The following is a 14,395-nucleotide window of genomic DNA, read 5'->3' as shown; positions in this document are numbered from 1 at the left end:
AAACGAGCTCCGCCTAAATCTCCCCAAAAACCTAAGTCAGTGTTTATATGTTAAAGGATTTATCAACATTCTCATAGAATTAAGAAGAGCAATAGATAATACACAAGAGCTCTTTATCTGAGAAGATGTGTGGCTCTTAAAAGAGCCTTTGGGGTAGTTGAAGTCGGGCACGCCTCACTTCGAGCTGGTGTATTTGGTGACGGCCTTTGTGCCCTCGGACACGGCGTGTTTGGCCAGCTCTCCGGGCAGCAACAGACGCACGGCGGTCTGGATCTCTCTGGAAGTGATGGTGGAGCGCTTGTTGTAGTGCGCGAGGCGAGACGACTCACCGGCGATGCGCTCGAAGATGTCGTTGACGAAAGAGTTCATGATGCCCATCGCCTTGGAGGAGATGCCGGTGTCAGGGTGGACCTGCTTCAGGACTTTGTACACATAGATGGCGTAGCTCTCCTTCCTGGACTTTCTGCGCTTCTTTCCTCCCTTACCGGCGGTCTTGGTGACGGCCTTCTTGGATCCCTTTTTAGGAGCGGACTTTGCTGGTTCAGGCATGATGATGCGATATCATAAAACTGACAAGTTAATGTAGACTACAGAGCGATACAGAGATATTTATTCACTGCTCTATGCTAATTTTGAGCGGGATGGGGAAAACTTCTGATTGTCTGTTTGCATAGACCAAACCCACAAACTCACATTTCATTGGACAGCTTGGGAGGAACGAGGGCCAATCACAGGTGTGGATAAAATATAGTTCCGCCCGCCGTCTCATGTTTGAACCACACACTTCTTCCACCAAGTTTCATTTGTTTAGTTTCCCGCTCTTTTTAATAAGTAATATTTTTTAAGGAATTTAAGTAATTTTTGAGGAAAACAAGCGGTTCTAATATTGTGCATGATGTAATATTTAAATTAATTATAATCTAATATTGTGCATGGTGTAATTTTAAAACCTTATTAACCCATTGATAGCATATTGATAGAATATGAGTATGACAAAGTCAGGCTAACCCATTGAGCGAATTTGGGAAAAAAGAGACCAATAATGGTCAGATACACTTTAAAAACGTCATTGGTTCATGAAACTGTTGAGATGTTAAAAAAACAGTAATAGTAAACAAAAGCCCATCGTTTGTGGACAATAAGTATATTCATTTCTGCATTCTCACATTTGTCAGCTAGTACCATTATATCAAAGTGCTGTTTTCCTTCTTGTTGATCTTAATGGAACAGCGTTCGTGATATGGTAACGTTTAATTCCAAACGGTTCAATAGTGAATAACTTCTTATGTCAAAGTAGAAAGGTATCGGCATTCTCCATACATTGTAAAACATTACTTATGCGTACTTAGATAAGATTGATCCTGGATTGAGAAAACAACAGTTTTAAACTTAAATCGATGATTTGACATGAAACATTTGGCTCTTTAATTGGGAGAGTGTGTGGCTCTTAAAAGAGCCTTTGGGTTTGTGTGGTTTGTCCTGGTTTCAGGCGTTTATCCCCCGAAGCCGTACAGGGTGCGTCCCTGTCTCTTCAGCGCGTACACAACATCCATGGCGGTGACGGTCTTTCTCTTGGCGTGCTCGGTGTAGGTGACGGCATCGCGGATCACGTTCTCCAGAAACACCTTCAACACTCCGCGGGTCTCCTCGTAGATCAGACCGGAGATGCGCTTGACGCCGCCGCGGCGAGCCAGACGACGAATAGCGGGTTTGGTGATTCCCTGGATGTTATCGCGCAAAACTTTACGGTGACGCTTAGCGCCTCCTTTCCCGAGTCCCTTACCGCCTTTGCCTCTTCCAGACATGTTTCACACTGAGTGTTTCTATCGATCAAGGAAAGGACATAAATGAATACTATGAGTACTACAAAGAAGATTTTTACATGTGCTTACAGGACCTGACAGAAACCACCGCCGCGTCACATGACACACACACACACCTCCCCCAAAATATAGTTAGAGCACCCTGACCTTAGCTTCATTTTGCAATTTGTGCAATTTATTTTCACAAAGGTGGATTCCGCAAAGGAAGAGATTAGGAAAGCCCAGACAAACAAAGACATGGTAGTAGCTGTCTTTCTTTTTTTGATATCGAAAAGACATGATGATAATATGCTGTGGAAAGAAGTAATTCTTATAAAACGGAATTAATTGGTTAGAAGAGGTAGACTGCAATTGAGTATTAGACTTCTTGGTTGGTGGAACATTGGAGATTGGGGAACAACTAGGTCTTCATTGCAAAATAAATACTGGCTTTTATGAGATCTACTTTTGATTATGGTTGTATTGCTTAAATCGAAAGTGGGGTTTTTAAAACATCTCCAGTTGCCGTTGGGTATCAGAAGACTTAAACTAATACTAGCATATTGTGTAAACCTGCAGGAACATAATGAATCCCTTCCTGCAAAGACTACGCAGGAGTGTTGGGAACGTAGTAAATCTCATTTTAGAAGTTTTGGATGGGTTGTGAATAAAAAAGCAAGGAAAATAGGTTTAAATACTATTATCCTTCTGTCCCATATTCAAATATCCTACTTGGATGGTTATAATGCCAATGATTGATTTACAAATGCATGAGGAAATATAAGATAATTCAAAGCACATACCTGTCTGGTTTGTTGTACAAAGATACTTAGAAAGTAGTTGTCCTAATAAAATAATGATATTCACAGATGGTTCAAAGAAATGGACATATGGGTCCTGCAGTGTGAATCCCACAATGTGGAAAATGCATCAAGAAAAGAACAACAGATAATCTTTCAGTTTTCACAGTAGAACTGATAGCCATTGTATTGGGATTACAGTGGGTAGATGAATGTAACACACAACATGTTTCAGTTGCATGTGATAGTTTGGCACTCACAAGCATACAATCAGGGAAATCATGCAGGCCTGAAACACCAATTGAAATATATATATAGATTGCATAATAAAGGTTTGAGTATATGGTTTGTTTGGGTCCCTGCAGATGTTTGTGTGAAAGGAAATGAAAAAGTCGATATGTTGGCTAAACAATCCCTTAAGTCACCAACAGTTGATATGCAGGTTGCATTAAAACTGAGGCTAAAGAAATCATAAAAGATCACACTTTGGGATATCAATGATAGAGGAAGACATTTGTATAGGATTCAAAGCTCTTTTGGCGTGAAAAGGGAGATGAGTAAAAATCAAAGTGAAGACAGGATGACATACAGGGCTCAACAAGAAACCTCATCTATTAGGTAGACATATAAATGAAGTGTGTTTACATTGCAATCAATCAGAATCTGTCCAACATTTGATGATGGATTGTAATGAAAATGAAAGGACAGAAGGAAGTAAAAGAAGTACTTGAACAATTAAAATTAAACTTCACTTTAAAAAAACATAATTGGAATTGAGGAAAATACAGTTCATGACATTTTTGAAAGAAACAGTTCTGATGGAGCGAGTATAAAGGATATTGCTAATTTAGTCCAGTCATTCTATGAAAAAAGGTTGAACAAATTGCAACAGAAGCAAACTCAACTGATTTTGTATCCTCAGTGTCCCGAGTACAGAAAAAAATCAGAGAATCCCATTAGGGGTAAGTTTCGAAAAAGACCCATTCTTTTTCTCACGTGAATAGGGTAAAAATTTTAACATTTAGATATCATCATGAAAATCACTGAGTTGATTACTTACATCAAGACAAACATAAAATGTATTACAAGTTTTTCGAAATTGTTTGTTAACATGGACAAACGGTGCATAATATAATAACGTATTAGCTAATTTGCATAATTACCCAAAACATATCTAAACATTTGGTATAGCAGATGAAAATGTTTTTTTTTTAATCTTGTTGACATAAAACAGTGAAAGACTTAATGTTAAGGTCTGAATGGAACCCATTTAGGCTACCCATGACATTTAATACAGGAAGAAGTACTTTAGAAACCAGCCTTTATTAATTATAATGGCAGAGATGGGGTTTGGGCATTGAGTGCATTGTGTACATAATTAGATTTTTTGATCCGGACACTTTTTATATTACCTACCTTTTGTCTTCTGCATTCTCCTTACCCATGTCTCCTGTTCTTCCCTCAGACTCATCCCCCAGAAACAGTCCCACTGACCCAGCCCCAAACCCCATCTCTGGACCTACAAAGAACAAGGCAGGTAGAAGAAGAAGTTCAAGAGAGTTAACTTGTTCAGGTTGAGTTTTGGTAAAATGGTGTTATCGAGGTTTGGGTCCAGATCAGTTGAGTATAATTTTGTATAGTATTCTTGAAATATTTTGTTTATCTCAACTGGTGAATTGGTTAGCTTCCCTGCTGAGTTTCTGATTATAGTTGTTCTTTCTTTATTTATTTTACTTTGACTGTCTAAATATTTTCCGGATTTATTGCTATGGTGAAAAGTTTCTTGACGGAGCCTGTGAATCAGAAACTGGTTTCTTTGGTTTATTATTTCATTAAGCATTTTTTTTTCTTAATTTTTTAGAGATGGTTTTTGATTGATCATTTGCAAGTAATTCTATTTCTTTCTTCCAGTTGGACTTCCTTTTCTCTGTTCTTTTTTTATGTGTGGAATATGAGATAATTTTTCCCTGTAAAACTACTTTCCATGTTTCCAAGAGTAGTGATGCTTCTGACTTTGGAGAGTCATTTATTTCAAGGAAGGATGTCTACTAGGTTACAGTAAGGATTTTGGGCAGTAAGGATGTCTAGTCCACTGGTGGGGTGCGTCTGTATTGCAGATGGGTTCCATGTGACAGCTTTCTTTTTAAGCATCTTAAGATAATGTTAACTAATATTATATCACAACTAATATTAGCAGCTTAGTTCATATTCATATCAAAGTCCATATTTAATTTCTAGAAGCTGGGCTAAATGAGCAAACACAGTTGCTGTATTCCTGGCATGGGCCAGACCCTTCAGTCACCTCTCAGTTATATTTAATACAGACAATAGAGAATACATAAAAGAACATATCAGTAATCACACTGGTAGCTTCTATAGCAAAGTAAAATCTCATAAGCCTAGAGAAGTCCTTCAATCGTGTGATATTTAGAAGAACAAATATAGATTAATATCGTCTCCTTGGAATTATAAGGTTCTATCTGACATTTTTGTCAAAATTGAGTTATTCACATATTCTTATTCTGTGACAATTTATTTACATTATGTGATGTTTTTGTACATTTAGGGTCCCTATTATTTTTATGTTTGAAAGAAACTTGTTCCCCATACACATTTTCCTATATGGAATGCAAAAACTTTGAAGCTCAATATCTCAAAACTGTTCAGAACTCAGATAGAACCTTAATTAATAATTCCAAGGGGACGATATCTTGATTATAATCACGCGTTAACTTTTGAAGCAGCAGAGAATTCCAGAATCCACCCCTTCAAAGTATTCACCAATACTCTCTCATCTCCACTCCCACATAATCACAGCAAACACTAGCTGTAAACGAAGAGAACATTTAAAACACTTTATTGTCTACATAGATTGACCTCTCAGACACTTTGGTCCTGTAGTCAAAGTTTAGATATCACAAAATCGCCAAAGAGCAGAACAGACTGATTTCAATATTGTTAGTATTTCTATGTATATTTTCCTTCATTTCACATGAGATTTATGTATTCAATGCAGTGCCGCAACTTTTCTCAAAAAAAAAAACAAAAGCTAATTTTAACGAACGGCGCCACTCTGCTGTTGGTAATTCAGACCTAGAAGTCACTGTAATCGTATCCCAACTTTAATATGATTCATTGTCAGCACTACTTTGGAAATTCTCTCATTCAGTGTGAACTTTGGTGGCTCTTAAAAGAGCCGTTGTGGGTTGAATCAGACGCCGGTTTAAGCGCGCTCTCCGCGGATGCGGCGGGCCAGCTGAATATCTTTGGGCATGATGGTGACCCTCTTGGCGTGGATGGCGCACAGGTTGGTGTCCTCGAACAGACCGACCAAGTAAGCCTCGCTAGACTCCTGCAGGGCCATGACAGCGGAGCTCTGGAAGCGCAGGTCAGTCTTAAAGTCCTGAGCGATTTCTCTCACCAGCCGCTGGAAGGGCAGTTTGCGGATCAGCAGCTCGGTGGACTTCTGATAGCGGCGGATCTCCCGCAGAGCCACGGTGCCGGGCCGGTAGCGGTGAGGCTTCTTGACGCCGCCGGTGGCCGGAGCGCTCTTACGGGCGGCTTTAGTAGCGAGCTGCTTTCTCGGGGCTTTACCACCGGTGGATTTACGAGCGGTCTGCTTGGTTCTTGCCATTGCTGCTGTCTTCTACAGGCTGTCCTTCTTGCGTTAGAATTGATAATGTTGCTCTGTGTTACACGCCCGCTTTTTAAAGCATTGCAGCGCCACGAGCTCGTAGTGTCGCGATGATGCAGGCCTTGTCATTGGTTAGTATGTGACGTCTGCGCATGAGTGCCAGCCAATGACTGCGCGTTTCCTCTTTACAAACAAAAGGAGGGTTTCCCGCTCGAGCTGTTTTGTTCTGTTGACAACTTCGGCCGCCTTTATTCTCACAATGTTGTATCTGTTTGTTATGGAATATAGTATCTGGGAATACTCGCCCTAATTCCCAGTGGTTGTGCAGATCTCGGATTTTAACAAAATCACGTTGTCTGTATAAAAGCACTTATAGCGAGACTCACTAACTTTACTAGGTTTTCCATCCTCCCCGTGAAATAGGGGATCAGTAGATCAGCCATGCTTACTAAAGGGACAGAGACCCAGATTAACATTGATCAAATCCTTTTTCCCTGAAGCCGATATGTATATTAATATTATGTTAATTTATTCAATATATTATCAGAGCTTGGCAGGCAACTATGGTTCAATATTAGGGGAAATAGTTTGGTGGTTAACACCAATTAGGTGATTATGTGCTTATAACGTGCACAACGTCAACTGTAACGTTAATTGTGATTTTCCTATTTAATCAAAAGTGTTTACGGTGTTTGATAATATTAACAGAGAAAAGCGCTCGTTGAGAGATAAAATAGGTGGCTCTTAAAAGAGCCTTTGTTTCAGTAATCGAGTCTGTGATCCGTTTACTTAGATTTGGCGGGTTTCTCGGTCTTCTTGGGCAACAGCACGGCCTGGATGTTGGGCAGCACGCCGCCCTGAGCGATGGTCACTCGGCCCAGAAGTTTGTTGAGCTCCTCGTCATTACGCACCGCCAGCTGCAGGTGACGGGGGATGATGCGGGTCTTCTTGTTGTCCCGAGCGGCGTTTCCGGCCAGCTCCAGGATCTCAGCGGTGAGGTACTCGAGTACCGCCGCCAGATAAACAGGAGCTCCGGCGCCGACGCGCTCGCCGTAGTTTCCTTTGCGCAGGAGCCTGTGGACACGGCCTACGGGGAACTGCAGTCCCGCCCTGGAGGAGCGAGTCTTAGCCTTTGCTCGAGCTTTACCGCCGGTTTTGCCTCTGCCACTCATTTCAAACACAAGTACTGCCGTTTAAAGTTATAAAAATGATGGTGGTGTGTCTTCACACACTGTCTTTAAACGAGAGTGCCAGTCGCCCATTGGTTTAGAGTCTGTAAAGATTCAAACCAATCACTGAACTTCCGCCCGAAACCCAACCCCCTTTCTTAAAGCACAGGCCGGATCAAAGACGCAAGTAGTAATAATAACAGAGATAGATGTAGCCCCTTCTGTTGTAATATCATCTATACCTCCATGGTTATACCCAATGCCAGAAATAGACTTATTAATTCATAAAGAGATACACAAGAATGAACCAAATTTGCCATTAAAAGTTATAGTTCAACAACACATTAATCAAAAGTATAACAACATGATAAAAATATTTACAGATGGATCAACAGATCCAATAACAGGTAGGGCCACTGCAGCAGTATATATCCCTCAGCACAGTGTTAAAATATCAAAAAGAGCAACAGATCATATATCTGTTTTTACAACAGAACTGATATGTAACGAGTAAAATATTACTGAAAATTGATTAGTAATGCCTTACACTACAGCGTTACAGCAAAAAGTTATATGTTACTGTAATGTATTACTTTTGTAATGCGTTACTCCCAACACTGTTGCTGAGTATATTATTTGGTCAGCTGACATTTATTTTGGTCTGATGTCAAGTGAGGTCAGAGAGCTTGCCTACCAGTTTGCTGTGGCACACCAGCTGAAGAAAAAGAAAAGGCCAGAAAGAGTGGTTTACAGGCTTCTTAAAGCGGCACACAATGCTGTCACTGAGAAAACCAGAGACTACTAGCGTTCCCTAGGGAATTAGCTTCAACAGAGAGAGCGTTAATGCTTTATTTGACAACTTAGAGAATGTGTTAACCAAATATGAGTTTGGACCAGGAGACATCGGGAATGTTGATGAAACTGGGGTCACCACTGTATATAAACCAGAGAAAGTGGTGGCCAGACGTGGATTCAAACAAGTAGGGTCACTGACCTCGGCTGAAAGGGGAACCCTTGTCACACTGGCATGTGCCGTCTCAGCCACAGGGAATAGTACACCTCCATACTTTATTATTTATTCATACTTTACCATTTCCTGATCAACAGGCCACCTGGCAGCAAAGGAGGGGTAAATTCCTCTGGATGGACTTTGTATGTTCACTGAAATGTTTCAGGAAGTCAACAAAGTGCTCAAATGAGAAGCCCTGTTTACTCCTTTTGGACAACCACGAGTCTCATCCGTCCATTGATGGACATCAGACAATGCTAATGAATGATTTACACATCGGCTGCCCACATCGGCTCCAATCATTAAACAGGTTTGTCTACGAGCCGAGCCACATCACAGCACATGTGATGCCTGGATGAGGATCAACGCCGGGAAGACAATGTCAATTTATGAGACTCCTGGGATTGTGGCGATTGCCTATCCCCTGGCTGCAACGCCCTTGAACATTCAGGCTGGCTTTAGGGTGCTGGTGTTCAACCTTACAACAGAGATGTGTTCCTGGAAGTCAAAATCTGGACCTACAAAGAACAAGGCAGCTAGAAGAAGAAGTTCGAGAGAGTTAACTTGTTCCAGGTTGAGTTTTGGTAAAATTGTGTTATCGAGGTTTGGGTCCAGATCAGTTGAGTATAATTTTGTATAGTATTCTTGAAATATTTTGTTTATCTCAACTGGTGAATTGTTTAGCTTCCCTGCTGAGTTTCTGATGGAGGTTATAGTTGTTCTTTCTTTATTTCTTTTACTTTGACTGTCTAAATATTTTCCGGATTTATTGCTATGGTGAAAAGTTTCTTGACGGAGCCTTTGAATCAGAAACTGGTTTCTTTTCTTTATTTCATTAAGCAAAAAAATTTTTTTCTTAATTCTTTAGAGATGGTTTTTGATTGATTATTTGCATGTAATACTAATTATTTTATTCTTTCTTCCCGTTGGACTTCTTTTTCTCTGTCCTTTTTTTATGTACTGAATATGATATAATTTTTCTAAAAGTAAAACTACTTTCCATGTTTCCCAGAGCAGTGATGTTGGCGAGCCATGCTCGAGAGTCGTTTATTTCAAGGAAGGATGTCCACTCTTGGAGTAGCTGTCAAATTCTGGATCTTTCAAGAGGCATGTATTAAATCGCCATCTGGTGGGGTTCTTCTGTATTGCAGATGGGTTCCATGTGACATCTTTCTTTTTAAGCATCTTAAGATAATGTTAACTAATATTATATCACAACTAATATTAGCAGCTTAGTGTTGTTTTTTTCCCAACTGAAGAAAAATAAAATTGACATACTACTTTCCTCAAAGTCTGGATGTCCAGCACCATGTCCAGTACAGAACATTTGAAGTTCATTTGAACCACATCCTCAAAAGAGACTTAATTCACACAATTATTATGTGATTGATAATTACAAATAAATGAACAATGATTATATATATATATATATATATATATATATATATATATATGGTCCTTGGGTTTTTAGATCCCATGACAACTTAATGTGTGTGAGGACTTTCATTGAGTGATAATGCCTGATAATAAATTATTTCACCTCAAAGTTTGAATAAATACAATGATAATATCGTCCTAAATTATACACAAATTTATCATATAACAGGTAATGTGCTAGCCTGACTACATCAGACTTCCTACTTCCGCTAATTTCATTTCGCTCCTGTAGTCTGTCTACGAAGCAAAGTGAAGTAGCAGAGTCTGGTATTACCATGCTAGTAATGTGCACCACAAGATAAATACTCTTTATTCTTTTGTAGAAGGCCTGAAAAATATTGTTACAATATATATATATATATATATATATATATATATATATATATATATATATATAGTCAGGCTAGCACATTACCTGTTATATGATAAATTTGTGTATGATTTAAGACAAAATTATCACTGTATTTTATACAAACTTTGAGGTGAAATCATTTATTATCACGCATTATCACTCAATGAAAGTCCTCACACATTAAGTTGTCATGGGATCTAAAAACCCAAGGACCATATATGATTAATTAAGACCAGGAGTTAGAAGAGCAGCCAATTTAAGAAAAGAGTCAGAATTATAACAAATAAAATATTATTATTAATTAGTAATATATATTTTTTGTACTGAAGTTCGTTTGGAATTTCATCGAGCAGAAAGCAGCTTCAAGACTCACAAGGAGTTTGTAGGCCGCATCTCTTACAGTTACAAAGATCACAGCAGTTTTAGCCTTCACCAAGGTCTAAGCTACAGCCTTCCTTCTAACAAGTCCATATTTAATTTCTAGAAGCTGGGCTAAATGAGCAAGCACAGTTGCTGTATTCCTGGCATGGGCCAGACCCTTCAGTCACCTCTCAGATATATTTAATACAGACAATAGAGAATACATGAAAGAACATATCAGTAATCACACTGGTAGCTTCTATAGCAAAGTAAAACCTCCTAAGCCTAGAGAAGTCCTTCAACTTGTGTGATATTTAGAAGAACAAATATAGATTAATATCTTGATTATATTCACTCTTTGACTATAGATTAAAGCAGCAGTGGATTCCAGAATCCACCCCTTCAAAGTAGTCACCAATACAATGTTATTAGACATAATTCTCCACAAACAGTACACTCATCTCCACTCCCACATGATCCTATTATCATATTGACCTCTGACACTTCAGTTTGATCCAGTAAACACGGTTTAGATGTCTCAAGATCAAAGAGCAGAATAGACTGACTTCAATATTGTATTCAATGCAGTGCCGCAACTTTTCTTGAGAACAACGGAACAAAAAGATTTAAATGGTCAGCACGCCACCCTGCTACTGGTAATTAATATTTATACGTGGAAGTTACTGTAATCAAATCACAATTTCAGCATGATTAATTATCGGCACTACATGGGAAATTCTCTCATTCAGTGTAAACTTTAGTGGCTCTTAAAAGAGCCGTTGTGGGTTGAATCGGACGCCGGTTTAAGCGCGCTCTCCGCGGATGCGGCGGGCCAGCTGAATATCTTTGGGCATGATGGTGACCCTCTTGGCGTGGATGGCGCACAGATTGGTGTCCTCGAACAGACCGACCAAGTAAGCCTCGCTAGACTCCTGCAGGGCCATGACAGCGGAGCTCTGGAAGCGCAGGTCCGTCTTGAAGTCCTGAGCGATTTCTCTCACCAGCCGCTGGAAGGGCAGTTTGCGGATCAGCAGCTCGGTGGACTTCTGATAGCGGCGGATCTCCCGCAGAGCCACGGTCCCGGGCCGGTAGCGGTGAGGCTTCTTGACGCCGCCGGTGGCCGGAGCGCTCTTACGGGCGGCTTTAGTAGCGAGCTGCTTCCTCGGGGCTTTACCACCAGTGGATTTACGAGCGGTCTGCTTGGTTCTTGCCATTGCTGTTGTCTTCTTCTCTCCGTCCTGCTTGTGCTGGATATGTTACTCAGTGTTACACGCCCGAATATAAAGCATTGTGGCGCCACGAGCTCATTGTGTCGCGATGATGCAGGCCTTGTGATTGGTTAGTATGTGACGTCTGCGCATGAGTGCCAGCCAATGGCTGCGCGTTTCCTCTTTTCAAGCGGAGGATTTCCCGCTCGAGCGGTTTTGTTCCGTTACTTTGGGCGCCTTTGTTCTCTCAACATTGGATTTATTTGTATTTAAGGTCCAGTGGTTGTGCAGATCACATCAGACTGTATTAAATCACTGCAGGGAGACACACTACATGGGTTTCTAACCTCCCCGTGAAACAGGGGATCAGTAGATCAGCCGCGCTAATAAAGGGACAGAGACCCAGAGGAACATTGAGCAAATTCTGTTTCCCTGAAGCCGATATGTAAATTACCCTTTATTTTAGATGGTAATTTATTAAAATATTCAATATATCATCATCAAAGCATGGCAAACTATATTTTAATATTAGAGGAAATGGATTAGGTGGTAATCACACATTAGGTGATCATCATGTGCTTCTAACGTGCACAACGTCAACTGTAACATTCATCGTGGAGGTAGACACTAGTCGTTAGGGGGGATATTTTCCTCTTTGACCAAAAGTGTTTATAGTGTTTGTAGATATTAACTGAGAAAAGCGCTCGTTGAGAGATAAAATAGGTGGCTCTTAAAAGAGCCTTTGTTTCAGTAATCGAGTCTGTGATCCGTTTACTTAGTTTTGGCGGGTTTCTCGGTCTTCTTGGGCAACAGCACGGCCTGGATGTTGGGCAGCACGCCGCCCTGAGCGATGGTCACTCGGCCCAGAAGTTTGTTGAGCTCCTCGTCATTACGCACCGCCAGCTGCAGGTGACGGGGGATGATGCGGGTCTTCTTGTTGTCCCGAGCGGCGTTTCCGGCCAGCTCCAGGATCTCAGCGGTGAGGTACTCGAGTACCGCCGCCAGATAAACAGGAGCTCCGGCACCGACGCGCTCGGCGTAGTTTCCTTTGCGCAGGAGCCTGTGGACACGGCCGACGGGGAACTGCAGTCCCGCCCTGGAGGAGCGAGTTTTAGCCTTTGCTCGGGCTTTACCGCCGGTTTTGCCTCTACCACTCATTTTCAACTTAATTAGTACAGTAAAAACTAATGCTGGTAGTGAGTTCTCCACATACTGTTTTTAAAAGAGAGTGCCAGTCGCCCATTGGTTTAGAGTCTGTAAATATTCAAACCAATCACTGAACTTCCTCCCGAAAGCCCAACCCCTGGCGTGGATTGTTATGCACACGTATTAATGATCTTAAAAAATTATATTGTACGCTGTTTCTTCCAAAAGTGCTGCACTTTTCATACTGCACAGTATTATGTTCCTATTGTAATAGTGGAGTCTAATCAGTTCCCATATTGTTATGTGGGTTGTTTGTATTGTCACAATTCTCCAACATTGTATTCTGTCTGTACTGTGTTGTACAACATCCTATTTACTGTGATCAATGTAAAGGGGCAGATATTAAGTTTATCTTCTTTCTGCTCCTTTTCATATCTTTTTTTTTTTTTCAAAAGAATGAAATAAAATATATGAATGAATCTGAACTCTCCTCAGATTTTTTTTTTTTTTTTTGCTTTTTACAATACATGTCTTACATATAAATAATGGATAACATAACGTTGATGTCTTCTTCAAAACGTTTTGAGTTGTTTGTTCAGAATGAATGAGTCCAAGAGTTGCTTTCAAAAAGAACACATCATTGATATAAACGAGTTTTGCTCTTATTCAGAATTAGTGGGTGGCTCTTAAAAGAGCCGTTGAGGAACAAACACTGGACTTTATTTCTTTTTGGGCGCTGCCTTTTTAGGCTTGGCGGCTTTGGGTTTTGCAGCTGTAGGTTTAGCGGCCTTCGCCTTTTTAGGGCTCTTGGCTGCTTTCTTAGCGACTGCTGGCTTCTTTGCCTTCTTGGGGCTCTTCGTCGCCTTCTTAGCGGCCTTGGCTGCGGGCTTCTTGACCTTCTTGGGCGATTTCTTGGCGGCGGGCTTCTTTGCCGCTGCGCTCTTGGGCTTCTTGGCAGCGACGGGTTTCTTGGCCGCGGGCTTCTTCGCTTTAGGAGCCGCTTTCTTGACCGGTTTCTTCTTGGTCTCGGCTTGCTGCTTGTTGAGCTTGAATGAACCCGAGGCGCCGGTCCCTTTGACCTGCTTCAGGGTGCCTTTAGTCACCAGGCTCTTGATGGCGATCTTGACGCGGGAGTTGTTCTTCTCCACGTCGTATCCGCCGGCAGCGAGCGCTTTCTTCAGCGCGGCGAGGGACACGCCGCTCCTCTCCTTAGATGCGGACACCGCTTTGACGATGAGCTCGCCGACGCCTGGACCTGCTTTCTTGGCTTTAGCAGCGGACTTCTTCTTGGGCGCTTTGGCCGGGGCGGCTGCAGCGGGTGCGGGAGCGGTTTCTGCCATTTCTCTCTTTCCGGATCAACAGTCTTACTAACTTTTGACTCAAGTTTCAGCAATGAATGGCGCTATCGCGGCGCTGCGCTCTTAAACAACGCATGAGAACCTTATAGACTCAACCTTCCCGCTCGGCATCTGAGCGCG

General features: G+C 41.3%; 7 protein-coding genes across 7 annotated transcripts; all 7 read right to left on the bottom strand.

Moving 5' to 3' along the window:
* Positions 1-108: 108 nt before the first annotated feature.
* On the bottom strand, positions 109-588 carry LOC120468170 (histone H2B). The gene has a single exon (XM_039656823.2). The coding sequence runs from the start codon at positions 547-549 to the stop codon at positions 175-177; it is 375 nt and encodes a 124-aa protein (XP_039512757.1). The 5' UTR covers positions 550-588; the 3' UTR covers positions 109-174.
* A 748-nt stretch (positions 589-1,336) lies between these two features.
* On the bottom strand, positions 1,337-1,855 carry LOC120468162 (histone H4). The gene has a single exon (XM_039656814.2). The coding sequence runs from the start codon at positions 1,803-1,805 to the stop codon at positions 1,494-1,496; it is 312 nt and encodes a 103-aa protein (XP_039512748.1). The 5' UTR covers positions 1,806-1,855; the 3' UTR covers positions 1,337-1,493.
* Positions 1,856-5,483: 3,628 nt separating this feature from the next.
* LOC120468140 (histone H3) lies at positions 5,484-6,388 on the bottom strand. The gene has a single exon (XM_089128024.1). It carries the CDS (start codon positions 6,234-6,236, stop codon positions 5,826-5,828), a length of 411 nt encoding a protein of 136 aa, XP_088984150.1. The 5' UTR covers positions 6,237-6,388; the 3' UTR covers positions 5,484-5,825.
* Positions 6,387-7,443, bottom strand: LOC120468147 (histone H2A-like). Its single transcript, XM_089128023.1, has one exon. The coding sequence runs from the start codon at positions 7,406-7,408 to the stop codon at positions 7,022-7,024; it is 387 nt and encodes a 128-aa protein (XP_088984149.1). The 5' UTR covers positions 7,409-7,443; the 3' UTR covers positions 6,387-7,021.
* Positions 7,444-11,319: 3,876 nt separating this feature from the next.
* LOC120468049 (histone H3) lies at positions 11,320-11,865 on the bottom strand. The gene has a single exon (XM_039656689.2). The coding sequence runs from the start codon at positions 11,775-11,777 to the stop codon at positions 11,367-11,369; it is 411 nt and encodes a 136-aa protein (XP_039512623.2). The 5' UTR covers positions 11,778-11,865; the 3' UTR covers positions 11,320-11,366.
* Positions 11,866-12,287: 422 nt separating this feature from the next.
* Positions 12,288-13,218, bottom strand: LOC120468148 (histone H2A-like). Its single transcript, XM_039656798.2, has one exon. It carries the CDS (start codon positions 12,927-12,929, stop codon positions 12,543-12,545), a length of 387 nt encoding a protein of 128 aa, XP_039512732.1. The 5' UTR covers positions 12,930-13,218; the 3' UTR covers positions 12,288-12,542.
* A 227-nt stretch (positions 13,219-13,445) lies between these two features.
* On the bottom strand, positions 13,446-14,296 carry LOC120468129 (histone H1). The gene has a single exon (XM_039656777.2). It carries the CDS (start codon positions 14,255-14,257, stop codon positions 13,637-13,639), a length of 621 nt encoding a protein of 206 aa, XP_039512711.2. The 5' UTR covers positions 14,258-14,296; the 3' UTR covers positions 13,446-13,636.
* Between the last annotated feature and the right edge of the window lie 99 nt (positions 14,297-14,395).

This window comes from Pimephales promelas, chromosome 25 (genome assembly GCF_988280905.1).
Source record: "Pimephales promelas chromosome 25, fPimPro1.hap1.1, whole genome shotgun sequence".
NCBI classification, from domain to species: domain Eukaryota; kingdom Metazoa; phylum Chordata; class Actinopteri; order Cypriniformes; family Leuciscidae; genus Pimephales; species Pimephales promelas.
This window is presented reverse-complemented; position numbering and strand designations above follow the sequence as displayed.

Coding starts and splice junctions, on each gene's coding strand:
- LOC120468162 (XM_039656814.2), bottom strand. CDS start 1,805: ATGTCTGGAAGAGGCAAAGGCGGTAAGGGACTCGGGAAAGGAGGCGCT.
- LOC120468148 (XM_039656798.2), bottom strand. CDS start 12,929: ATGAGTGGTAGAGGCAAAACCGGCGGTAAAGCCCGAGCAAAGGCTAAA.
- LOC120468129 (XM_039656777.2), bottom strand. CDS start 14,257: ATGGCAGAAACCGCTCCCGCACCCGCTGCAGCCGCCCCGGCCAAAGCG.
- LOC120468140 (XM_089128024.1), bottom strand. CDS start 6,236: ATGGCAAGAACCAAGCAGACCGCTCGTAAATCCACCGGTGGTAAAGCC.
- LOC120468147 (XM_089128023.1), bottom strand. CDS start 7,408: ATGAGTGGCAGAGGCAAAACCGGCGGTAAAGCTCGAGCAAAGGCTAAG.
- LOC120468049 (XM_039656689.2), bottom strand. CDS start 11,777: ATGGCAAGAACCAAGCAGACCGCTCGTAAATCCACTGGTGGTAAAGCC.
- LOC120468170 (XM_039656823.2), bottom strand. CDS start 549: ATGCCTGAACCAGCAAAGTCCGCTCCTAAAAAGGGATCCAAGAAGGCC.